Source organism: Haplochromis burtoni, unplaced genomic scaffold, assembly GCF_018398535.1.
Source record: "Haplochromis burtoni strain Fernald_Lab_line unplaced genomic scaffold, NCSU_Asbu1 Contig_8, whole genome shotgun sequence".
In the NCBI taxonomy this organism is placed as follows: Eukaryota; Metazoa; Chordata; class Actinopteri; order Cichliformes; family Cichlidae; genus Haplochromis; species Haplochromis burtoni.
In genome coordinates this window covers 203,842-231,377 of record NW_024582369.1, presented here as the reverse complement: position 1 = coordinate 231,377, position 27,536 = coordinate 203,842, and the positions used below count along the sequence as shown (strand labels likewise).

Sequence of the window (27,536 nt, the reverse complement as noted above, 5' to 3'; positions counted from 1 at the left end):
TGTTATTTTCTGACAAATGAGACCTACTAAAGAGAAATGGTTTATTTTGAAAGATATTCTAAGGAAATTGTAAATCAGTTATCTTTTAAAAACATTAAACAGTAATAAACTGTGTAAATTTGTTTTAACATGTGCATCAACCTGCTCTGTTCATCTCCTGCAGCGCCTGTCCATCACTAAAGCTGCGTTTGTTTATTTTTAATGCTATCTCTATCGTGTCCCGCTCAATCTGGGATGGCTGCAAGGGCACGTACGCCCTCCTTAAATATTTATCAGGCCATGACCCAGGGCCCCGCACAAAGCAACCTGTGCACTTCATAATATGTTATGGCCCAGGGGAAGGAGTAACCCTACACTACTTAAAACACAGAGATATGTCACATACCACTCTGTCAAATAACCTATTTAATAAGGTATTTAATGAAGCAAATCTGTCCATCCATAGAGTAACCCAATACTCTTCTCAGAGCCAAAGTACAGATTGTATGAGTTGATGTGGCATGTAGACTTGAGCGAGTAATTCTGTTGGGAAAGTAGTTGCTTCTGTGGCCCTGTACTCTAATTTAATCACTATTTGGAAATTTATAGAGCAGAAAAGAGGGTATTCAGATGTTTACCTTATTGGATGTACTTGGGTTGTATGCACAAATAGAAACTGCTGATTAGTTAATTTATTTGTAGAAAACCAAATAATTTAATTTAGGTTAAAATAATTAAATTTTTTGAACACAAGTGACTCGTTTGTTTCTGAAGACCTGATTTTCTAACCCTCGATCTTAGACTTTTGGCTGTAGTCAGTTTAAAATCATCTGTGATAAATGAGGGGTGTCTCTAACAATATACCCTGATTTTTCAAGATTTTTTTTTATTAATTAAGTCTTTAAACTAGCGATTAAGACCATGACCATCAGGAAGGTTAATACTGAAGGTCGCAGATCAAGTGAAAAACTTGGTAATTTTATCCTTAACCTCTTTAAATTTGGGCTTTTTTAAAGCCAGAGGAGTCACCTTGTACTGGCCGTTACACAAATTTGGTTTAAAGCACTGGCTTCACCCAGGCTTAAGATCCGGGGTCCATCCTGCTAATTGTTCCAAATTGGAAAGTTAAAAATTTACATGGAGATTCACTTGAACCCAATGCATATATATAATATTTCTTAAAAAAAAGAAATCAAATTTGTCTTTTGTTTGACTTTGACAAAAAAAACAATGTCTTATTTGACCCCATTCCACCTGATGTTCTCAGTAAGCCGGACCTAAACAAAAAAGACAAAAAACTGAAAACATCAGAGGTTCTGAAGAACTTTCAAGGCTACAGATTAGAAGAGTACAGGGGAGTGAAAGGAAGAGAGTTACACAATACACAGAGAGAGAAGATAGAGGAGCAAAAGGTATGGAAGAATTTCACATCCCAGCAGCGCTCTTCCTCTTGCGCAGCCTGATAAAGGCAGCAATGCATTATGGGAGACAGGAAGAGAAACAGAATCTTTCCGATAACAGCAAAAAACAACAAAAGACTGGATGTAGATCAAAAGACCCGACACACATGCAAACCCACAACCATAATCTCTCTCTATCAGGTAAAACAGAGTGTTTATAGTTAGGAGGCCAGCCCAGGCATGAAACTCCCCAAACACATCACACACAAGCCAGTAGTGTAGTAGCCTAGTTGAAGATGCCTCCTAATATGATAAAAATCCATATGTAGGTGATCAAGAAGCAAAACATATATGTTGGATATATGTTTAGAAATGATATGTTTAGCATATATGTTAAACTCAATTTCCAGTACCTTTGTCAGCAGTCAACACGCATGAACCAGCCACTAACTAAAATAGTATATAAATAAATAGCATATAAATAACTAAATTCAACCTAGTACCAATTTACTCAAAACTTAGCACAGTATTTGTGAAAGAGCAAATGTGTGGTCTAGTGTAGATTTTATAGGGCCATTATATTTTTATCAAAATGTGATAGGAAATTCTCTGCATTTCTATTTGAAAATCTTTCCTTAACCTCCTGAGACCCAAACTCCTCCGTGGCATTCATTTTTAATTGCTCTTTGATATTTGGGCTGACTGGGACCTGATGAATGTAAAAACAAAGAATTACCCGATTTTTTTTTTTTACCAAATTTTTGTTTGAGAAAAATAGAGCCACATATGAGGATATTGGTCTAAATTTCGATAGCACAGTGGCAGTATAACATCCTCGTAAGTGGATATCAGGCCCTTGTAGAGCAAAATTGAGTATTTTGGTCTAAACAACCCAAAATGTGATGTCCACATATGTGGACGCCAGGTCCTAGGAGGTTAAGGCTGCCAGAGGCTTTGAAATTAAGGGTTTTATGACACTATCCCAGGTAGACAGAGAGGAGTTCAATAAATATTGCATGTTTGTAAAGTTCTGAAGAGGCACTCTGAATTTTTTCTTTGCAAGGAGATTAAAAGAAGGGGAACAAAAAGCTGGAGGCAGGAGGATTAAAAATAGGTAAAGAGAGGAAACAACATAAATGATGCAGCTACCGATTACGTAACCCAGTGCAAGGCCTCGACCCTACAAAACTAGCTCCAAATGCATCAACATCACTTCATTTTTTTGTCTCCCCTATCGCTTTTTGTGTACAGTTTTTAATTATATTAGCAACAGGATAGATTTTTATGTGCTCTGTTTTCCATTTAGATGTGCGTAAAAGCCTGCATGTGTGATTCAGGGGTGTGGATGAGTTAGGGGTGTAATGGGAGCCTAAAGAATGACATGAAAGCTGAGGTAATTCACTGGCCAGAGCATCGAGAGACCCTCCCAGATGGTTCACAGGTTAAAAAAAAAAGAGGACAGATTAAGTTTTGTGGAAGCCTTCAGAAGGAAGATACTGCTGACTGTGTGAGTGTGTGAATGCATTCGGAGATGCCTGTTTATCTGCAGTGCGACCGGACATCATTCGCTGGTCAAATCATCCGTGTCTGTTTGTTACATTCCACCCACGGGACTGGTGGGTGCGGTTCACCAAACTGAAGTCAATTTAAAGAACACAATCATTAATGTGTGTGTGCGTTTCAGTTTCAGATACTCTAAGAAATGTAACTGGATTTAAAGCTTTCTGTCATTCACTTCAGAAATGCTGCTTCAGAAATTATGTTGAAATGTGTTTATAATCATTAGGCTGAGTCACTTCTGGGTTTATAGGTTGTTTAGAAAGACATCACTCTGAGCTTAAGCCATTTGCTTGTTCTGACGTCATATAGACTAAACAATAAAAGTAGCGGACATGCTAATAAATACCGACAGCTCCTCATCAGAGCTTAGTGATTGTCGCACAAGGAAAAGTAAAGTAAGCAAAGGTTTTTCAAGTGCTGCTAGTCCCTGCTAGTTCCCTTGTGTCTTCCTGTACTTCATTTTTATTACTTTTTTGGTTGCAGGTGTAAACTTTAACATTGTGTTGCAGTCTGGTAGGCATGTGTGTGATCGTGTTTAATGTGAAGCCATGATTTCATCCCAGGATGGGCTTGCTCGGGCTTGGCTCCGGGGAATACACGACTGCGTTGCCAAAATGTTCATCATGCCTGTGGAAGGGACCTCTCCCTCCACTTAAGCTCTGTCTGATCTCTGCCAGTAAAGCTTCGAGTTCCTAACACAATCCAGCCGCTGGATTGCTCCTCTTGGATTCCTGCCCCATATTACTTTTACATTCCAACTGACAATACTCATTACAGTCGACAGTTGTGGTTCAGATGTTTTGTGCATCTTTTTCTACTGCCCTTACAGTACTGGAAGGAATACGTGCGCTCTTGATTTGTACTGTGAGTGCGAGGAGGCTGCAATCCATTAACTTGCCTTGAGTTGTCAAAAAGATTTCTCCAGCTACAAATAAAGGAAGATGTCCCACAGGAAAGTGTTAGAGAGGCTGAGTTTTATACCGGAGTGCTTGAAAGCCCCTCGGTCCCCCAAGATCCATCGTTGTCCAGTTATGACTGCAATTATGTCCATTTGTGCTGCATGTTTTATTTAGTCTTTAGGTATAAAGTGGGTGCTTCAGGGTAGGAGATAATAAGAGAACTCTATTAGAAAGCTGTCAGCTGCTGATCGGGCAGGAGGCTTTTCCCCTCCTAGTCAAGCATAGCTTGCAGCTCATAGGGGTAACAAAATGTTTAATGTTGCAGCTGTTTAACTCTTGCTCAGTTTTAAAAAGTCCACATGATCAGCAATAGAGGAACAGACAGCAATACCCCGCTGAGCACCAATCTACCGATGTTTGTTGGATTTTGGGTGGGTACGTTCAGAATTCAATTCAAAGCTCTGATTTCCTATACCCGCTTTCAGTCATGTCAGCAGCAGGCCTTATTATCGATTCCTAGACTAAAACCTTCATCTTACGACCTTTGAGATGTGAGCAGCTGAATACTCGCCACTTTAAGTTGACATTTCTGTGACATTTTTCTGTGTTCCTGTTTTTGCTTTGTTTTGTTTCTCTCTAACATCCTTAAGCCTGTAAGATAAAGCAGGATTTTCTTGATTTTCATTCCCTTCTTGCCAGGTTACATCACCATGGTAGCTTATGCCGTAAACCTAACCTGCTCTGGAGTTGATTATATTCTAGATTAGAGATTAGCCACCTACTGCCTAATCAGTTCTCTGGAAAATATCATCACCATTGCTGGAAGATCCCGCGGACTCCTGTGTGCAAATTAAAGGAGTGTCTAAAGTTCTTCAGTAATAAATAATGTCTGTGTTTCCCTGTTCATGAGGAAGAAATATAAATTCTTAAATGTAACATTATTTTTCCCCCAATGGCTCCCACCAACAATTCTAATGTTCTATAAGCACAAATATCTGATTCGAAAACTCAGCACCTATTTGAATTCTGCTGGCTTTGTTTGATAACAGCATCAAGGTACCTTTATCAATGCTTAACAAGCATTGATAAACATGACAAATATGTTTTATTTTAAATTTTCACTGTGTTTAAATTTCTACAGCTTATTGCAAAAGTCACACAAAGAGGAAATTTATTATTTATCATTACTTTTGGCTGTTTAAAAAATGATGGTGTAATATGCAGCTGACAGGAAAGTGACCAGCGTCTGGGCTATCTACCAAAGCAGTTTATTAGTCTAATATATATTTTCCATCTACTCTTTTTAGCATCTAAATGCTCAGATATGTGTGCTGGCTATTCCCTGCTGTTGTTTGCTTCCTGCTGAGTGGATAGTGCACAGCTATTTTCATGTTTTTCATTAAAACATGTTTGTGCTATAGCTGGAAGCAGGGTTTATGTTACTACGTTAAAACAAACCTAAAGAGTTACAGAAAAGAGGTTAAAGAACTTAGTGGAGCTGATCGGGGATTCAGTTTGGACTGCTAATTATCAGTATGGTGAAACTGTGAATGCCTAATTTAACATTCAACAAAGATATTTTAATCTGTGATTAAATTAATGTAAAAATGATTTATTAAAGTAGCCTTAATGTACCTTGCAGATGAGTAGAAACTGAGAAAGAATCTTTTTTGCCTCAAAGGTAACCCTCGCTGCACACTTTTAACTCTTAAAATTCCTGATCATTTATTAAAATTCATGCAAGAAAACAATCGTAATCGTGTTGTTTTCAACATCCACCATATTCAAAAACTAGAGCTTTTGAGCCAAACCACAGCATATGACATGACTAAATTAGGTTGTCAGCTCAGCAGCTTTTAAGTAATAGTCCTCAGTGCACTGGACCTAACAGTTCAGTAATAATTAGAAATTTATGGTAGGCTCCCATCAGAGCTTTCAGACCCCCACAGGACCTGCTCGTCTCCATGGGCACTCCTCTCTCATCTTCTCCGGCATCAGGGAACCTAATCTCCCTCTCCCTCCCTAACCTTCTTCTGAAAATGGGCCAAAAATATGTTTGACCCCTCCTCCCCTCCTTCTTTAATGAAATTATCGAGACTCTTCCTCAGCAGTATGTATCCATAAATTATCATTAGTCATTTGTACCTTAAAATTGAGAACAAAATGCTTCTTAAAAAGGTACCAGGAATTAGCCAGTGAGACGAGGTTTTTCTCGTGTTTTGGCAGACATTTAGCATAACCATCTTGGTGCAGGATACTTGATACTTGTACAACTAAGACTACCAGCAGTTGTATCAACAAAAGTCACAAATAATCCAAATTGTTGTGGAATTATTTCCCTCTGTGAGCCGTTTCAAGAAAACTTTGATTTGAACGATCAGTTGAAAGTAAATGTAGGGTTCGGATCAGCATTTTTATACATCAGTCACAAGTAAATGAATATTTGCCAAAAGCTAATGTTAAACAGACACTGGAGTAAGAAAGGAGGATGAGCAACGAGAAAGATCATAAAGGAACCTGAACATGTGAGCCACCTTTGGGTTGAGCAACATTTAGTAATCAGCATTGTGCTTTTTTTTTGGGGGGGGGGGTTTGGTACACAGCTTTTATCTGGAGTTAGTTTCAATGCACACATTCATTTGAAATGCAGATTAAAGTGAAGCAAAACACACATGAAAGCCTGCATTCTTGTTTAACTGGCAGCTGACGTAAAGGAACACCATTCATCTCCATTCATTTGTAAATGTTGACAGGTTTCAACCTCTAGGAGGAGATCTTAAGATCTCCACTTCTCCGTTTATACATTCCAGTCTGTACTGCAAGACAAGATGATGCATAACAACAACTGGAATGCCAAATTGCTGGGCCAGATATTTCAGGAATGCAGAGGAAAGTGTAGATCAGATGGCAGCTGTTGGCTAAACATACTACTTTGTGAGAACTGTCTCTCTTCGCCCAGATTTATAACCCCCTTTTTGTCTTTATAAAACTTAAGAAAGACCAGCAGTACAGGAAGTGAGCTTAATTGTCTCAAATGTGATATTAGCCAGTTGCGTGCAAGTCAATATTCAATTTAGTGGAGCCAGAAGCTTCTCCCTGATTACTGAAAGCTGTAAACATGACTGTCCCATTGTTTTACAGCAAAACTAAACACAAACATGGGAGGCATCACAGTCACGGTGTACGCTTCATCACACGACATCACGTAATGTACGGTCTCAGTAAGAAAACGGAAAGATTGCTGGACAGAATGTGCAGAGAACAGAATGACTGTAACTCGAGGAAATGGGAAGAGGAAACTGTGATGTCAAGAAGTGACTATTTCCTGTCCAACATTCTTATCCATCCCTCTGGCCCACACACAAACTGGGGAAGGGGTGGGATGGGGTTTAAAGTGGATAGAAGAGACTGAGGCGAAACTAGTGGGGTAGGATTAAAGGGGATTGCGGTGTGGATTTGGGGAATAAACTACAGTCTGAAAAGGAGAAAGAAGAATTAAAAAATGTGGAAGGCAGGAAAGTCACTGAATGAAAAAATCTCTCAGATCTTGAGGGCAGTTTCACACACTTGTTGGCCTCGTTTCCCTTTCCTTCAATTATTTCAATATCACCCAATCCAGCCCTTGGAGGAGTATGAGGCACTTTCTTCTGTGCTATCTAATGATGTCACTCACTTATTTACAGTCACCAAAAAGCCCCTCCACCCAGCACCCTAAACCCCCACCCGCCCAACCACTCAGAACCCCTCCTCAAACATTCCTGAACTCCAGCACGTTTTCCGATTTATCGAGATATGCGAGGCATGTACTGCACAGCATAACGTAACAACACAACTGCTCTTTGTTTGTAGTAAAAAATAGAAGTTTTAATTAAAGGAAAAGACACTTCTTGTTTCACCCAACATTAAAGCTATACAACATTTGCATTTCATGAAATATTCAACCCTAACACAGCATATAAACACTGCACCATTTAAATACAGTGCTGTGAAAAAGTAACTGTTCCTCTGACTCTATTGTAAAATCAAAAGTTAACTATGATTGACCACATTTTCTTAAAAAAAAAGTGAAGCAGAGTAAAAGATATCAAAAAGTAACGATTTAAAGAAACTCAGGAAACAAAAAGTCAGTCTGGAAAGGGATACAAAGTTATTTCTAAGGCTTTGAGACTCGAGTGAACCACAGTGAGAGCCATTAACCACAAATGGAGAAAAGTTGTAACAGCGGTGAACCTTCTCAGGAGTGGCCAGCCTAGGAAAATCACTCCTAGAGCGCATCAACAACATCTAAAGAACCGCAGCCTTCACTTGCTTCAGTTAAGGTCAGAGTTCATGATTCAACAGTAAGAAAGAGACTGGGCGAAAATAGCATTCATGGGAGAGATCCAAGGAGAAAACCACTGCTGACCAAAGAGAGCACAAAGACTCGTCGCACATTTACCCCCCAAAAAAACACCTTGAAGATCCCTCAACAATTTTAGGAAAGTATTCTGTGGACTGACGAGACAAAAGTTGGAAGGTTTTAGTCACGTTACATGTTAGAGTAAAACTAACACAGCATTTGATAAAAGAACGTCACACGAAGACTCAAACACGGTGGTGGTAGTGTGATGGTCTGTGGCTGCTTTGTTGCTTTACAACCTGGATGACTTGCTGTAATTGATCCAACCACGAATTCTTCTCTCAACGTATAAACTATACGTTTATGTTCTAAAGCTCAAGCACGCTTGCAGCTGGACAGTGATCCAAAACTAACCAGCAAGTGTACAGTTTAAGAGTGTCCAGACTTAAATCTGATTTAGATGCTTTGGCATGACCATAGTCAAGCCATTCATGCTGGAAAACCTTCCAGTGTAGCTGAATTAAAACAAATTTATCGTGAAAGTTCTTGCTGCCACTTATGGGGCAGTTACTTTTTCAGACAGAGGCAGGTAGGATTTAATAAATTCAATCAGAAATTAAAAACTCAGGTTACCTTTGTCTAATATTAAACATTTATTGAATGATCTAAAACATGTAATTGATCTTTTTATACTCCTTTTTATACTTTCCTTTCAAGTTCAAATAAGCAATGTAAAACAATCAGATCCGGGCTTCCCAAATGTAAATACTTTATGGTTTTCTTTGTATGAAAAAACAAACAAAATAATCAAATTCTGTGTATTTGAAGGATTTCTGGCTCCAAACTTGCAGATTTCTTGCTGTTTGTAATTATTGGCCAACGGCAGCTCAGCTGGATTCAAAATTGTAATTACTTTGTGCTCTTAAGTTTATATTAAGGCAAACATAATAGTGCAAATATGTAGTACATTTGAATTGCAGTAGTATCAAGTCAGGCCAGGCCAGCATATTTTGTAGACATCTTTGGTAGCAGGACAAATTTAGAGTTGATTGTTCTCTGCTCTGTTTTTAATAATGGTCATTTTAAAGGGGATAGGGATCTTTCCTTTATTGTCTTCAGTGTTTCCCATACAGTGTAGTCTAAATACAATACGTCTCAGCATGTATGGAAGTCCAGGAATGTGATTGATGTGGATGAGTCACATGAAGGAAGCTGGCAGGGAAAAGGAAGACGTGGTTTGACCTACTGGAGGCACTCTATCTAAATTCCCTTCGGTCTGACTCAGTGTTCACTCAGCACAGTATCCTGTCAAAGCGGTCACTTTGTACGGGACGGATAGTGAAATAACTCTTTAATGAGTCAGTAACCGAATAACTTGGATGATTCAAATAAAGAAAGACTCACTGGTGTGTCTGAATGAAATTCTTTTTAGGTGATCAGCATCAGAATAATTAATCTGTAATGACAAGATTTTCTCACTCTAAACCTGTTATTGCACAGATGGATTAAAGTTATATTCTTAGTTAGAGTTAAAATAAGTCTCTATATTACTATAACCAGATCATGGATATAGCATTCATCAGCAAAAATCTGAAGGTTTAATCCATAACGTGATAATAGTGTAATGCTTTATAACTCTATTTAAGTAAATAAAAGAGAATCAAATGACTAAAGTAAAACTGAGAAATTCTGGAAACCATCTCCTCATATTGAGCTTGATGACAGGTACTTTCCAGCCTTCTTGTGACTGTATTGTTTCTTTTTAAGTGTTGGGGAACTTTGGAGGCAAATTTCCAAAATAAATGTTTTCTCATTCTTGCTTGGTAATAGATTTGTCGGTTCAGAAAGCTGCAATAGTTGGTGCAAAGGTTCTGAGCTGCAAGCAGGCAGACATCTGGGCTCTTTTACTGCCTTCCCTTTAAAATATGTTGTCTATATGGCAGTGTATTTGGCAATCTAATAAAAATCATACTGGTCCCTTTACACATGTTCTTTTTTCTTTGTTGCAAAGACGAACTCTGTTGCTGAGCCTATGCAATGATTTCTACAGCTCAAGCATGTCTCTTTTTTAAGATCACAGTTTTCCAGTGTTGATTTCTCGTCTTTTTTTTTACAATTTGATTGTCTGCAAGCCCAATAACTCCTTCACAACTGACTCAGTTTAGTAAAGCTGATAAAAAACTCACAGGAAGTGGTGTTAGATAAGGAGAAAATAATATTTCTCTTGCCCATGTTCCTTGGTTTGCCTTGGGTTTTTTTTTAGCCTGACATTCTGGAGGTTTAAAAGCTATAAGAAATGTTTTTTTCATAGCATATACTGAAAAATCGGAGCCGACTCTTCAATCGTCTCACTTCTGGAGCCGACACTTACCTTGATTGCTTCAGCTAGACTCTATGTCGATTAACTTCCTCTATGTGAATGCTTTTTCTCACACTTTAAACCTCAAGCACATAAACATTTTCGGCAGCCGCTTTCAGACGGTGCTTGATTACTGTTATCACCCATTTGGGGGGCCGGCTAAGGTGGAGTTCACACATTCCTGTGGGACAATGTTAAAGTGTGACAGATCTGATTATGTTGGTATTTACCTGAGGATTTATCTGCATTCCTTGTCGTCTCTCTTGCCCCACAGACAAAAGCCGAATTAAATGTGTCTGTATTGGAGCAACTGAGCCCCATTAACATTCACAGGGGGCAGGCTGGAACTTGATGGCAGTTCCCATTCATGATTTTGGTGCTTTAAATGAGAACATACTTGAGGTCAGTGTACTAAGATGTCTCAATTTCCATACAGTGCAGTTAGCATCCATATTAAATCCTGGATTTCCCTCTGGGTTTCCTCCATCAACATTCCTCTACATGATTGGTGACGTGAGCCACGACACACTGCACGGAAAGCCTGGTGGCCTCCTTAAGAAGTGGAGTAGAGGGGATTCAGGGGGGATGGGGGCGCTCAAGACTGTTTTACAGTTGCTATTTTAGAAATAACATAGCCATGAATACCCACGTCTTTCCTTAAAAGACAGTCTTGGGTATTCAAAGGCCGGAGAGGACACCTGTAGAGCACCCATCCGAGGAAACAATGTGTGTAAAGTTTGCGTCTACGTGACAGTGGGGAGAATAGATGGGACTGGGGTGGGGGTCGCTGGTGGTTTGTACATGTACAATAGTTTTTTGAAGAAGTGGACGACAAAAGCTTCCTCAAAAGGTCACACGATGAGCTCAACTTGTTCAGGCTGGACGCTCAGGTCTGAGGGAGTGTGAGCGGATAAAGGATGAGGAGGAGGAAGAGGTGGGGGTGGTGTGTGTGTGTGTGTGTGTGTGTGTGCGAGCGGGGGTGTGTGTTCGGTGTCCCGAGAAAACACGGGGAGGAGGAGTGCATTCAGAACAGCTGAAGAAAGGGAGGTGGGAGGGAGGTAGGGGTGGTCCTAGCATGACATGTGTGTGGGACTATTGAAATGTGTGTGGAGCCCTGATTTCTGTTCATACTGACTGAGAACCACTGGAGGAAAGAGAGAGAGACACACACAGCTTCTGCCCTCTGAGTTAATAATAAGGACGGAGCCAAGTGAAAGAGAGATTTAACCTAGTCCGCAGTGAAAGAAATCAACGCTAAAAGGCTACATAGTGTAAGATTTTATAGTTTTGAACTCCAGGTTTTTTTTTTTGCATCTTTATTTATTTTTAAAAGTTTTTTGGGAGAAAGGATTTTTTGGACTTCTACCAATGCTTGGAACAATTACGTTAACAGGTAAGGAGAAGGATTGAGTGGAATATAAGCAGTTGCATGTGGACACATTCGGTCTTTTTCAGTACAAGATGCAATTATATCAACTTAAACGTGTAAATAAATAGAGGTGTGGCTGCTGGTTTACTGTGCTTGCATGAGATAATGTTTAAAAGTTAAATGTTGTGATTTATGCTTTTGCTTTACTTTGTTATTTGAGGGAATTTCGAAACCTAAAGCATGTTTTTCTTGTACTGTATGAGGGAGTATGGCCAGAGGCATTGTTGTCCTGAGGGTGTGGTTAAGTGAGTATTGTGGTTTGTAGCTTTCCCGACACAGATGAGTGATTTCACTTTGGGTGCTTCCTTTGATCACTATACAGTAGAGCCTTGTTTTTTATTAAGTAAAGTAATCCTGTTACACTGTTACAGTCCTTCTAACAAATATTCTAAGCGTTAAAATACTGACCTACTTCCCCTCATCCCAGAGTATACATCCCTCACCAGCTGCCAAACTTCTTAGTGAGGAAATAATTCACACAGACAGCTGACGATTAGAGATGTATAACGATGCATGCACAGATATGTTTTGAAACCTTGCTTTTAGTGCGTGTCGTCATCTCAGCCAGCTGTGCTCCGTGCATCCCATCATGTGAAGTGTTTCATTAGATCAGAGTGGGATCCCAATTCCCAGTGGGGTTATTTAACTTAGCCACAGAGGATATAGGGAGGGAGGAGACAAGGGGCATATGGAATTAATTACATGCCAGGACTGTTCCTTCTTCTGGGACATCTAACCAGGAGATGTTTCAGGCTGGGCAGGGTTGGACTGTTTTGCTTCATGGCGACCCATGGTTTTGGTTTCTATTGTGCGCTGCTGGTTAATTCAGCTTAACTTTGGTTTGTCCTGAGAGGCAATTATGCAGCTGTTGATGTGCCCCACCCCCCTTTGGAGACACTGAGACACTCTGACCACACCTTTCATACAGACGCAGGGTGCAAGACAGAGTCTGTTAGTCTCCTCTCTGTTGGGAGGACAGGGGGCGGGGTTGTCCCTACCTTGGGTTTAACTGACTTCTTTTGTTTTAAGGCTTCAGGTCCAGACTAGGAATTATAACAAGGATTTGCATATATTTTATAATGTTTTACATACTGTATAGAAAGAATAGCTGCTATTCATCCTCCCAACTGACACACCCACCCCCTGCAGAGTGGAGTACATGAACAACAACCAGCTTTTTGCAGTAGTGACAATATTTAATACAAGTGCCTCGCCTCGCCACATGCTCTCACACTCACACATAAACAAAGCCTGTCTCCAGTGGAGAGAAGCATTTCAGCTATGAATGTGTGTGTTTGAGATATGTGACACCCTCTAAAGTGAATTAGAGGGTTGGATGCACCCCCCCCCCTCTCTTCTCCTTCACACACACACACACACACACACACACACACCCACACACACACACACACACACAACACACACAACACACCACACACACTGTCTGCCCTTCATTCTTAACTGTCTCTCCTCACCCCTTGTAGCCACTCACCCTTCGCTCTCACATTCTTTCTAGTACAGTCGTTACTTTAAACACCCTCCTCTTCCCCCCCCCTCCTCCCACCCAGATAAGAGTTGTGTGTCTAGAGGGGAAAAAAAGAAACAAGAAAAATTATGGGCTGGAAAACTGAGATCAAAAAGAGGGGAGAGATGTCAGTAGTCTGTTAAGTCAGCATGGTTCCTGTTTTATTATCAACGTAGATGCACACTACTGTTGCTGGCCTGGCTTACCAACTGTCTGACCCCTCCTCTATACACATTTACTCGGAAAAGTCTTTACTACATCATTATGCGCTCTATTACTGATTTTCTGTTGCTAGCATATGTAAATTGAATTTGCAAAACGTTTAACATGGGTGGGGTTTTTTTTCTGCTGGTCTGTTTTGATGTTTTTTGGTGTTGCCTTTCCAGTTTAACAAGGGTGTGATCGGACCCTGAAAATCACACCTACGTGAGAAAGAGAGAGCCCACTGCCATGTGACACTGATGTAATTAAGAAACCACTCAGACTTGTTTTTTTTCTCCCTGTTTCATTCGTGTTTACATCAGCTGGGTAAAGTTAGCAAAATCCTAATAATTTTCAAACTTCCTCGGGGCTCCAGTGTCTCTTGATAAGAGGAAAGCTGACCAACCCCCTTCCTTTATTTTCGGAGGCCAGAGAGGGTTAGAAGACTATTGTGTTTGAATGCGTATGTGCCTTGGGAAGGGGGTGGGTCCCCATCCATCCTGCTGTGGTGGAATTTGGGTCAAGGGGATTGGGACTTATTCTAAGGGGGGGTAGTAGAGGACTGTATTGTTTGTTTTGTGTATGCTATATGGGCACAGGCAAGACACAGTTTAGCTGAGAAAAAAACAAACAAATAAGCATTCTTGAAATCTGCTGGGATTTAAGTTCTAGTTATGTTTAGCGTATCCTAAATTCTTTTCCTAAACATATGGTGAACCGCGTAGCTCACATTCCTCTCAAGTCAAATTCATGCATAAGATATGGGCGTGCCCTCGTTAACAAGTTGGCATACAAAAAAACACAAACTGTTTGGGTTTTTTAAAGCAAAAAACATTCAAGGAATTTGATGACTTGAAATTCATGCCTATAATTTAGAAAAAGGGATGTAGGCGCAGGGAGAGTTGTACATTTTTGTGTGAAATGGGAAAACTGAATTCTGCTTGGAAGTAAATCGTTGATCTGTGAAATATGATTTTTCATGTTTCAAAGGTTTTCCTTCCATATTTTAAAGTCTGCCTTGTTGGTGACTTGCAAGCAAAGGGCATATTTCCCACAGTGTGCGTAGATTGTGGAATGCATATCTGCCCTCCTGTGTAATCATGTAACCTGATATCCAGGCATTAAAGTTCTGGGAATTTGTTTTGAGAGTCTAGGGGTGTTAGATGTGAGGTTTCCCAGACTGCACTGAGATCTGAGGACTCCCTGGCAGGTCGTCGTCACCCCCCACCCGCCACGCCTTCTTCTGTCAAAACACAGAGAAGTGGCAGGCGTGTATGCGTATGTGTGTGTTGCATGTGTGGTTTTCATTTCTTACATCATCATGCATCATTTGCCTAGCAAGTGTATCGCTACCAAGAAATCACTCGTGATAATGGAAAGCGTTGACCATCAAAGGCAACTAGATGCTATTTACACGTTGCACAATAGCAGAGTTCCTTTGTAGACTTCTGGACAATAATCTGCAAATTGTTGAAGGATTGCTTGCATAACACTTCCAATCAATTTCCATTTGGGGATCACTGTTCTTTATATTTCTACGTCAAACCTTTTCCTTTTTACGTCAATGCCATTTCTTTGGCATGTTTACGTAGCGAAGGATTAGTGGGAGCAGATTGCAATTTAGTAGTAAAACATGATCTCTGCAAATGCTTTCTGTTTAACTTCTTTTTTCTGCAGATGGGGGTGAGAGTTTTGTTGAAGATATAAAACTTTTTATTGTTTTTACTGGGTCATCTCCTCAGAGATTTTTATGGAATGCTGAATAATTTATGCTGTCTCAGCCAATAATTTGATTTCCTCAACATAACCTGAATTTGTTAAATTGAATATTGCCTATTGTAGCTTTATATCAATGTCATGGGAATGTTATTTGTGATTTTTTTCTGTAGACAGAGACAAGTAGTAAAGTCCAGTGAGAGATTTGATCAACATCTTACAGAAAGTTCTTTCTCTTCTCTTGTGCTCTCAGTTGGCCAGCCAGATGGGGTGTCTGTGGGTCAGAAGGAGGACGCTACTGAGACCATGGACACCATCCAGGATGAAGTGACCCCTCAAGTAAATGGAGAAAAAGTTGATAAAGAGGCCCCCGATGCAAATGATATTTCAGCTGCTGAGGAGAAGGCTCCGGAGGAACAACCTGATGATGCAAGTGAAGTTGGTTTCAAGAAGATCTTCCGCTTTGTGGGCTTTAAGTTCACCCTCAAGAAGGACAAGAGTGAGGAGAAAGACCCTGTGAAGCTCCTGACAGTCAAAGATAAAGAAGGAGAAGAGGGCAGTGGGACAGATGAGCCTGCAAAGGAAGAGGAGGAGAAGGAGAAAGAGAAGGCTCCTGCTGTTGATGAGAAAAGCACGGCTGAAGAAAAGGAGGCTGATGCAGAGGCAGCTGCTGTTGAGGTCACTACAGAAACTGAAAAAGTTGAAACCACTGAAGCCACGCCTGAAGGTGCTGCTGCTGCTGAAGCTGTTGACGAAGCAGTCAAGGAGGAAGGAGCTGAGAAGGAAGGTGAGAGCACTTCACCACCTCAGGAGGCTGCCATGTCCCCTTTCAGGAAGTTCTTCAGTGGAGGTCTTTTCTCTAACCTGCGAAAGAAAGCGAGCATAAAGAAGCCAAAAGAGGAGGTCAACGAGGTGGCTACTGAGGAGGAGACTGCTAAGACCGAGGAAACTGTTACTGCTGTCGAAGAAAAGGAGGTCAAAGATGTGACAGAAAAGGAAACCGAGGAGGAAGTGTCGGAGGCTGCTGTTGAGGAAAAATCTGAGCCCAAGGAAGAGGCAGCGATTACCCCACAGGAAACAAAATCAGAAGATCATCCAGAGCCCGAGGTCATAGCTGAAACCCCTGCTGTTGCAGAAACAACTAATGATGAGGTAAAACAAGAAGAGCAAAAAGCTGAACCTCCCACAGGAGTGGAGGCGAAAGCTCCAACTGAAGTGACATCTGAGGCTGAGCTGCTGTCATCTCAGGAGAAGGCAAAGCCTCAAGGAAGCCCCCTGAAAAAACTCTTCACTGGAGCTGGCCTAAAGAAGCTCTCAACTAAGAAACCGAAAACCAAGAAAGATACTGAGGCCAAGCTCACAGAGTCTGGGGAGCAGGCGGCTGAGCAGCTCCAGGCCTCCACAGAGCCAGCAGAAGCTCCTAAAACTGATAGTGGGCCCTCATCTCCAGAGGAGTCGGGAGAGCATGTTATTGCTGTGGAGGTGACCCAGAATGAGTCTAGCCAAGAGACTGAAGGTGAAGTTGGATCTGATGGAGAAAAGAAAAAGGAGGGCATCATGGCCTGGTCCTCATTCAAGAAACTGGTGACGCCAAAGAAGCGTGTAAAGAGATCATCAGAGAGTGAAGATGAAGCAGCTGCGGAGAAGCCAGCCAAGTCGGCCACCCTGTCCTCTTCTGAGAGTGCTGCATTAGCAGATAAGAGTGTTGAGGAAGAAGCTAAAGAAGATAAGCCCTCTGAGGAAGAGCCAAAGACTGAAACCACTGAGAAGCTGCTCAGCAGCACCGAAGAGCCCAAAAAGAAAATGGACACCTCTGTTTCCTGGGAGGCTCTAATGTGTATGGGTGGACCCAAGAAGAGGGGCAGGAAGACCTCTGATTCCGATGATGATGAGACCAAGATTGAAGAGGAAACACCAGCAACAGCAGAAGTAGAAAAGGAGGGTAAAACAGAGGCTGCAACTGACACTGAAGGTGAACCAGTTTCTTCACCAGAACCTTTGCCCAGCCCCCCTGAAAGAGAGTCTACCTGGGGTACCCTAAAACGCATGGTTATGCCAAAGAACAAGGACAAAAGTGAGGAAAAGCCTGATGAGTCTGCAGAGCAAGTCCAGTCTGACAGTGAAGCACCAAAAGATGAGTCATCCTTCTCTCTGAGAAAATTCTTCCCAGGACGCAAGAAGAAGAAGGTTGAAAAACAATCTTCCACTGACCAGAGCTCAGGAGAGGAGGACTCTGAAACTCCAGCTGTGGTTCCGCTTTCAGAGTACGATGCACAAGTCGAAGCTGAACCCGAGGCACAGGCAGAACCAGCTCCTGTCCAGATTAAGGTGTCATCTGAAGACAGATCCCCTTCTTGGATCCCAGCCGATGTTGAAGACGCTGCTGATAAACACGATCAGCTGAGTGATATCCCAGAGGAAGCAGAGAATGCTGCTACACCAAAGTCTATAGATACTGACATCGCAGAGGATGAAACTGAGGACCCAGCCATGCTACCTAAACCCCCGGGACGCACAGGTCGCCGACTCTCCGTCGCTGAGGTCAAGCCTGTCGACCCAGCTCCAGCTGCTGCAACCACCCCTGTTCCTCAGACACCCAAGTCAGAGAACGCAGAAGAGGTTATGCAGGGTGTTGAGTCCCAAATCAGTGAAATCCCGTCCCAGACATGTGTGGCTGTAGAAGATGTACGATTAGAAGTAGCTGCTGAAAAGACGGAGCCTGAACCACCGATTGACAGTGCCAAGGCCACAACAAATACCATCCTCGAGCCACATACTCACGATGACGCCATGGCTATCTGCACTGGCCTCGGCACCAAGGAAATCGCCAAAGTAGCTCTGGAGAAGCCTGCACAGCCTCTGGTAGAGACTGTGGCGGTGATCCGTGATTCTCTGTGCTCTGAGGTGTCAGTGGAAGAGTTGGACCCACCTACAGTGGAAGCAGTATTCACAGAAGACCCAGTGTTGACGGCCCAAGTGCAGCTACTAGAACCCACTGAACTTCAAGTTGCTGTTGAAAGTTCAGGGAGTGATGGAACTATTCAAGTTGCCAGCTTGTGTCAAGAACCGGAGATTGAGAAGGTTGGAGTCGTGAACACTGTCACAGAGGAGTCTGAGGTCCTTCAGCCCACCACAGTAAGCGAGAACTCCCCTAAAACTGTGCTAGTCAGTCCCATTGCTCCGACCTCCGAAGCGGTTATCTGCACCCAAAGTGTTGAAGTCTCTGAGGTAACTGTAGAGACCAAGGAAGTGGAGATGGAAATGGAGCACTTTGCTGCCACTGAAGAAAATATCCCTGTACAAGAGGTGTTTCAGGCTACAGCTGCAGAGATGTCATCAGACATATGTGAAACCACAAAGACCACCATCACAGAAGAGACTGACCCGCCCATTCCTGTAGTTCTTCCAAGTGAGGCGGTTCCTGTTATCATAGATACAGTCGTCCTTGTGGCTCCAGTCAGTGTGGAAGCAGAGAAGGCGGCGGCCACAGAAAGTGCCTCAGAGTCTAAAGTAGCCGATGTTGAACAGTTCAACTCACAGGAAACCACGAAGGAGGTTGCAAAGACCGCAGAGGCTGCTGCCACTCCAATAGTAGAGACAGTGATCAGTTCACTTGCTAAGCAGGCCAGCGAGAAGACAGAGGAAATCAAGGAGGAAGCCCAACAGGTCAGTGAAATTGAGGTTCAGAGCATGGCGATTGCGCAGACTGTCATTCAGGATGCTGTAGATAAAGTTTCAGAAGATGTACCTGAGCCAAAGAAGCCTCCCACTCCATCAGCTGCCATCCCAACACCAGTCCAGGCAATAGCAACAACAGAAAACGAGATCAACATCGCAGCCGACGCACCAGTTGTCACTGAGACCCCTGTTCCCATCGTCTGTGAAAAACCAGTAACAAAGTCACCTCAGCCACTCAATGTTGCCATTCAGGTCATTGATGCTATCCCAATCGAGGTCACTGAGAATCTTGAAGAGGTGGAAAAGAAACCAGAAGAGGGTCAGAAGCAAGATGCAGAGATTAAAGTAAGTGAGGAAACGCTTAAAACAGAAGAAGCAGGACAGGTAAAGGAAGAGAGTCAGGAAAGTGAAGAGCCTGCACAGGTCAAGGAGGTACAGAGCAAAGATCAGGAAGAAGCTCCTGAAAAGGTGGAATCACAATCAGAGGAAACCAAGCCTGAAGCTTCCTCAGAGGAAAAGAAAGAGAAAGTGCTTGAAGTCCACATGCCCATCCAGGTGGTCCTGCAGACAGCGCTTGTGGTTGAGGAACCATCAATCGAAGAAGAGGCCGTTGAAGAGTTCGACAGCAACGGTCCTGCAGCTCAAGACACCAACGCACCACCCAAGAGCAGTGGAAGCGAGAAGCTCCCGGTGCTGGAGGAAGAACCTCAAGCGATAAATGCAGTGGAGGACGCAGCTGGCACATCGGAGACCGAGAAAACACCGTCAAAGTGTGCAGAAGTGATGGCGCAGGTGATTGAGGTGATCGAGGAGGCTGTGAAGGAGATCGAGCCTGTGTCCACAGAGATCACAGCAGCATCATGAGCAGGTGAGGCTAATCTTTCAGCACTGTTATATTGTCTGTTTGACTGTCTCAGAACTTTAAGTAGCTTCTGTACTAATAGTATCTCAAAACTTGAGATTTTTTCTTTTTAAGCGTAGTTATTTACAAAATTCCTGTGTTGGCCTATCAAACAATCTTCTCATAGTGTTTTTTTTTTAAAAACATCAATGGGTCCTGCTTTTATTAGGGAGTAGGGGAGGGGATTTGCACTCTCACCAGATGAAAAAGCTTTTGTTCAGGCTATGAGTAACCAGGGGACCTTTGATATCAAAGCAGGAATGCCGCCATTGACCCCTTCTTTGTAGGCCGGGGTCTTAAAGGGAAGTGGTGTGTGTGTGTGAGGGGCAGATGAACTTGTGCTGAAAGGCTGATTATGATTCCTCCGCTCCCTCCTTCTGTTTTTCTTCTATCACAGGCTCAGTATGGAGTCAAGAAACCATGTCGGAGTATGCATTTACTAGACTCAATTACAAAGCTTCAAAGAGCAGGCATTTTTCTTTTCAGTTTTAACTGAATTATCCTCTTATAGTGAGCACAGTTTTCGAAATACAGTGTGATGTTACCTGATACGACCAGATACGAGGACAAGGGGGAAACTGGGCGTAGTTCGCTTAAATATGTATTAAGCAATGCAATGAGAGGCTGGACAGGAACAGAAACGGGAGATAAACACAGAAATTCAATATGATGCTAATGCTAATTCAGCCACATTTAACACAGCTTTAAGATGAGATTTGGAAGATTTTATTTCCTAATGTAATATAACAGAAGACAAGATCCAGCCATTTCTTCTTCCTAATATATGTTTTATGTGCTTCTCCACTGCAGCAGAAAGGAGGCGACTGATGCCTGGGAGACGCACTGTCTGGACCAGGACATGAGTGATGAGGGAGAGAAAGAGAGAGACAGTAAGAGACAAAAAGAAGCTGCTCTGGGAGAACATGTTGAGAACGACCTTGGCCATTCCGCCCAGAGAGAAGAGCAACAGCACCGCCATTCTCTCCAGCTGCCCTCCCACCTGTATTCCAACCCCGTCCTGCAGCCCTGTCACCGCAACGTGACGACCCACTGTTGCACCCTCACCCCAACCACTCACTCACACTTTCACAAACACACACTCATGCATGTCTTCTGCCACAGAAGCATCCCATCTGGCTTGTAGTCAGTGCAGTGTATCTACAGTGTCCCAGTGACTTTCCATTGCCCTTGTTGCACACCGCAAGAGTCAGCAACCCGGCTGAGTGTGTTTCTGTGCATATGTGCGTGCGTGCGTGTATGTGAAAAGAAGGAAGAGTAAGATGGTCTTAGAAAGTGACGAGATGGATTAATATCCTGTAAATTGTATTTATATCTTGATTATTCTTACATTCACTCCTAGGTCTTTATTTTTTTCTTTATTTTGCTCTGTTTTGTTATTGTATGGACTTTGTTGCCTGTTTTTTTAATTTCTAATATTAAGCTGTGATATAACAGGTATTTTTGAGCAACATAAGAAAGCAGACTTTAAAGTTAGATGCCCACGTCTACAGTATTTCTTACTAAATGTATCTGAATGATCAGAATTTACCAAAACAAATGTGAAAGTGTTACATAAAAAGTGCTTAGTGTATCACAGCTTTAACTGTCATTTTCAAAGGTTATTAGGATTTGTAGCAAGCCATGGTACAAGTGTTATTCCTCTGGCAGAGAAAACAAGCAGTAGGGGCACAGAGTATGATGATACTTTTCAGAAATGCATCACATGTTTGACTTTTGCCACATTCTCTTGTCACAGTTTGTCCTTCGCCACTCGACACCCCGATCAAAATGCAGCTCAAAGTCGATAAGAAAACAATCACTGCCTGGTTTACTGTAAAAACACATTGTTACTCATTGTTTCATGTAATAATACAATAAAATACTATTAAAACCACCTCATCTGATACTGTGACACAGGCATGCAGTAAACAGTGCAAAGAATATTGATGGCACTTTTGTGCATTCATGAAACACTTGCACTTTTCTGCAGTGTTTAATGACCCTGTTTTCTGACTTTCTCTGTGAAATATGTCTAATTGATGTGAAGCAGTTTAACACTTTCTCTGCTGCACTATATTTACATTTGAAATGAAATTTTAACGCCCTCTGCTGCCTACAAAAAGCACTGCAGCCCATTAGTCTTCACTCATTGGTGTCATTTTCTTTTTAACTTCAGCTACATGTTAACTAAAAGTTAGTAAAATGTGAGATCATCATCGTCCAGTTTTGACTTGATCTGCGCTTGTTCACCACGCATGGTCGCTCAGGGTCAACAAATTGGCACAAGGGAGGATGTGGACCAAGAGGTTGATCAATAAAGCGTGGTACCATAAATTAAAAACAATAGCTCATTTTACTCTTAATTTAAAAGCCAAATCAAGTTAGGATAAATCAGGGAGTCGTGGTTTCCATTGCTCACAGGATAGGAAATCAGTTGCATCCAATTAGATTCCCAAAGCCTCTACTCAGCTACTTTGATTTGGGCATCAAAACTCAAAATCGAGTCAAAAGTCGGGGCCTCTTTTGGAGATTTATTGGCAGATGATTTCTGAATATCTGCGTCATCCCTGTGATGCAGTTTCACCACCAAAGTAATCGCTTTCCTATTGGTCACAACTCCTGAACAATGAATTAAAAGTAAAAAAAGGAACCTCTTCAGATGTGAGTTCTATTATCCAATCAGTTTAATTTAGTGGGTGATGCTAGTAGCTCTGAAGGCTCCCCTTTCACTCAGCTTTATTGCCAAACAAGTCAAGGATCAATAAGTCTGGACCATTATCTAGGTCACCACTTCACTTTGCTTTGACCCCAGAGGGCCTGTCACATTAGTGATATTTGCTTTATTTAAAATAAGTGATTTAAAAAGAAAACGGCAAACTAAAGACTTTTGCTATTGCAGCATATTGTATATTAAGCATTTAGGGGCACCCGCCCACCTTCAGTCCTCCCTGCTTTTTGTAACACTCTTAACTGTGAACCTGTTAACATTTGTACAGATTGTATACCTACTGTATGTACTTAAATCATATTGTTGTAATATTAACGATTAACCTGCAGGCATTTAGCATAATATTCATGTAGCATGTCTTTTATATTTCCCAAGCTGTTAATAGTAAGGATTCAGAAACTTCTATATTTCATTCAATAAAGTTAGAGAAAAACGGTGTGTAACGTGAATACTTTAAATCATGATGACTCACCATCAGGTAACAACAATATTTAGTGATTATGAAGAGTGCATAAATACACTTTGGTATAATAATGTGCAAAAGTCTTAAGCCACCCCTTATTTCTTTAGATTTTGCTTCCAAGGAGCCGTGTTTTTTAAAGTGGTCTTGAGCAATACTTCTCCAAGCTACTTGAGGTACATTACACCAAGGAAGCACTACTGAAAAAAAAAGGTATGACTACCAGATTGTTGCACTGTGACAGCACCATACCAGACTGAACCCAGAAAAAAAATTGTGGGATAAAATAAGACAGATTATAGTTACTAAATGACTACAAATTACTTTAAATTTGAAAAAGGAAAGAAAATTAAAAGCAAAAAACAGAAATAAATAAATACATAAGAGGACAAAAGAAAAGAAAGACTCATAAGAGGGAAAAATTGATTGAAATGATCAAAAACCTCACCTTATGATAGTTCTTGTTTTAAAAAGACCAAGACGTGCTGATGAGGCTGCTGTGTGAGGTAGAGACAGGTATAAGGATGTGTATTAAAATTGGGTCTCGCTGTATTGCTCTACAAAATCTATTCACAGGTGCAATCCCACTGCTGAGCAGCATGGGGGCTTTGACCTGCTCCGTCTCCGACCTGGGCACCCCTCCTTAGGTGACCTGGCGGTTCCAGGCTCCCCCAGGATCACCATATCGATGCCGAACTTAGTACGGACACCCAATTGACATAGCCTGCTGCAGCTCAGAGCTCGTGAGCTCAAACGATCCTCCAACCTCAGCCTCCCGGTAGCTTGGATTACAGGCACGCGCCACCGCACCCGGCGAGAAGCAGCTACGTTAACAGGGCTTTTAACAAAAGAAGAGTGGGATTCGAACCCACGCCTCCAGGGGAGACTGCGACCTGAACGCAGCGCCTTAGACCGCTCGGCCATCCTGACACATTGCAACAGCCAACTAGTTGAATAATCCCACGCAGTTGCTGATTTCCATTCGACATACTTGTATGTTAAGTGCATGTAATAAACAAATAAAAATAATTACTAAGAAAATATATTGATTTAAAAGTTTGTGTTAAATGTTGTAAGTCAGATCGAAATAGAAAGATCAGGTGTGGTGGACAGGAATGATTAGATGTCAACAACTTGATTGGATGGCCAAAGTGTGAAATGTGACGTCCTGTGAGGGAAGTGTGAAAAAGCGTGAGCAGGTATAAAAAGACATTCTGGGTTCTTCTATTTTGTCTTTTGCGAGATGAGCAGTTGGGAAGGTTGGATCTAAGAGGTTCACAGTTGAAAGTTCAAGCAGACACGCTAGAGGGGGAACCACAGCCCAACCTGTGAACTGGTTTCAAATGAATGCCCAGCTGCTTTCCTGTTGGGTGATTTTCATCAACACAGAACACGGGGATAAATGCATTTTTGGTTCCATCCTCTCTCCTCACCAATAAAATAAGAATAAAATCTGCATTAGCTCAACGTAGTTTAGTCAGATAAGTGTTGTTTACATACATAATTGTTTGGCGACCATAAACATGCACGTGTTATCATCAAATTTTCATGGCATGCTGCTGTTACACATGTTACAGATTTAAAACAAGTGGGGCTTAAAACTTTACTTTGGAAGACATAAATATTATACTTCACAAAACACATAGCTGCTGTTCAGCCATGGAAACCAATACCACGATGTTCATGTTTGTTTGTTTTTTGATGTTAAAGACAGAGGAGGTTTAGTGCTGTACAGTTGTTGACTTTTACTCTATAACTTTGCGTGGTGTGCAACTGAATTTCACACAGCTCTTTAGTACTACTCTTTAGTGGTTGACAAGTGTTTTGTAAAGGCAGACGTCATGGTTAGCTGCTTGATTTTATACGGCGTTCACTGAAAACACAATTCATAGTGCCAGAGAAGACATGTAGTATGGTTTCACCTCGCAAATATCAGGTCCCACCGAGATTTGAACTCGGATCGCTGGATTCAGAGTCCAGAGTGCTAACCATTACACCATGGAACCCCTGTTGCTACAATTATACTGTCAGGTCATGGCAACCTGTCAAAAAGTATTCTGAATTAAGTAAGAATGGTTCCATGTAAACCCATGCCGGAGGTGGATCAGATGAGAAATAGTATATCCTCATGCGCAATTGTGCAGCCCAATAGTACCACTGAAATCAAATCAAATCAAATCACTTTTATTGTCACATCACATGTGCAGGTACATTGGTACAGCACATGTGAGTGAAATTCTTGTGTGCGAGCTTCACAAGCAACAGAGTTGTGCAAAATACAATAATGTAAACAAGCAAAATACAAGAATGGCTACATCTGAAACTAATAAATATATGTACAATATATAATAGTATATGCATTTCTGGATGTGTATACTAAATATTTTTCTACGTGTGTGTGTGTGTGTGTGTGTGTGTGTGTGTGTGTGTGTGTGTGTGGTACACATATTTTACAAATTAAATAGAGTAAACAATAAATAAAATATATAAAAATATACAGAGTTGAGACATGTGCAAAACAGTGGCATTACTGTACAGTATGGAGTGCATAATGTTAAAGTTCCAGTAGTGAAGCTGAGGTGTCTATGACGTGTTCAGCAGTCTGATGGCCTGGTGGAAGAAGCTGTCTCTCAGTCTGCTGGTACGGGACCGGATGCTGCAGAACCTCCTTCCTGATGGAAGTAGTCTGAACAGTTTATGGCTGGGGTGACTGGAGTCCTTGATGATCCTCCCCGCTTTCCTCAGGCAGCGCTTCCTGTAGATGTCTTGGAGGGAGGGAAGCTCACCTCCAATTATCCGTTCAGAGCACCGCACTACTCGCTGGAGAGCTTTGCAGTTGTAGGCGGTGCTGTTGCCATACCAGGTGGTGATGCATCCAGTGAGGATGCTCTCAATGGCACAGTGATAGAAGGTCCTGAGGATGCGGGGGCTCATGCCGAATCTTTTCAGTCTCCTGAGAAAGAAGAGGCGCTGCTGCGCCTTCTTCACTGTTTTGTTTGTGTGTACTGACCACGTAAGATCCTCAGCCAGATGTACACCAAGGAACCGGAAGCTGCTCACTCTCTCCACAGCAGCGCCGTTGATGGTGATGGGGGTGTGTACTTCTCTGCACCTCCGGAAGTCCACTATCAACTCCTTTGTCTTTGCGACGTTGAGGGTGAGATGGTTGTCTTGACACCAGTGGGTCAGGGCGCTGACCTCCTCCCTGTAAGCCGTCTCATCACCGTTGGTGATAAGACCCACCACTGTAGTGTCGTCCGCAAACTTCACAATGATGTTGGAGTTGTTAGTGGCCGTGCAGTCGTAGGTGTAGAGTGAGTACAGGAGAGGGCTCAGTACACACCCCTGTGGAGCACCAGTGTTCAGTGTGATGGGGGATGAGGTGATGCTGCCCAGTCTGACCACTTGGCGTCTGTCAGACAGGAAGCTAAGGATCCAGCTGCAGAGGGAGCTGCTCAGTCCTAGATCCTGCAGTTTCCTGTCCAGCTTCGAGGGAACGATGGTATTGAATGCTGAGCTGTAATCTACAAACAGCATTCTCACATACGTGTCTCTCTTCTCCAGGTGTGACAGGGCAGTGTGTAGTGTCAGGGCTATGGCATCATCAGTGGACCTGTTGTGGCGGTATGCGAACTGTAGAGGGTCCAGTGAGTCGGGTAGTGCAGAGCAGATGAAGTCCCTGACCAGCTTCTCGAAGCATTTGCTTACGATGGGGGTCAGGGCTACAGGTCGCCAGTCGTTCAATGAGGAGATGGTGGAGGATTTGGGTACAGGGACGATGGTGGCCATTTTGAAGCAGGCTGGGACTACAGACAGAGAGAGGGAAAGGTTGAAGATGTGCGTGAACACTCCAGCCAGCTGAGCCGCGCATGACTTGAGGACGCGGCCGGGAATCCCGTCCGGACCAGTAGCTTTGCGTGCGTTCACCTTCCTGAAGCACTTCCGCACATCCTCCTCAGACACAGTGTGCGCACTGACGTCATCCGCGGTGCGCACACTGTCCGGTCTCATGGTGTTCGCTGTGTCGAATCTAGCGTAGAATACGTTTAGATCCTCACACAGAGAGGCCGTGGTCTGCGGTGTGCTGGTTTTCCCTCTAAAGTCTGTGATCGTGTTTAGTCCCTGCCACATACTCCGAGGGTTGTCAAACTGTTGCTCCACCCTGTCCCTGTACTCACGTTTGGCTGCTTTGATCGTCTTCCGGAAAGTTAGGACCCTTAAGCCCATCCCTGTCAAATGGCAGATATAATAGAGTTAACCGAAGCCGATGGCGATGATTTTGCCAAATAAAATTGGTAATAATTTTCTTTAAGTTAAGAAAAAGACCTACAGGTACTGGTAGAGGGATATTCTGAAATAAGT

At 42.4% G+C, this 27,536-nt stretch overlaps 1 protein-coding gene and 1 non-coding gene across 3 annotated transcripts in view; one reads left to right on the top strand and one right to left on the bottom strand.

Moving 5' to 3' along the window:
- The window catches only part of akap12b (A kinase (PRKA) anchor protein 12b), a 53,157-nt gene extending 30,005 nt beyond the window's left edge, over positions 1-23,152 (top strand). Inside the window, exons 1-3 of one of the 2 annotated variants that reach the window (XM_005914575.2) lie at positions 11,644-11,929; positions 15,661-19,953; positions 20,797-23,152. In XM_005914575.2, the coding sequence (XP_005914637.1) occupies positions 11,905-11,929; positions 15,661-19,949 (4,314 nt within the window). In that variant the 5' untranslated portion in view covers positions 11,644-11,904 and the 3' untranslated portion in view covers positions 19,950-19,953; positions 20,797-23,152. Of the gene's footprint in view, positions 1-11,643; positions 11,930-15,660; positions 19,954-20,796 lie in introns of those variants that run through there. The other variant, XM_005914574.3, reaches the window with a different exon arrangement.
- A 1,956-nt stretch (positions 23,153-25,108) lies between these two features.
- trnaq-cug lies at positions 25,109-25,180 on the bottom strand. The gene has a single exon. It is a non-coding gene; the product is annotated as a tRNA-Gln (tRNA).
- Positions 25,181-27,536: the final 2,356 nt, after the last annotated feature.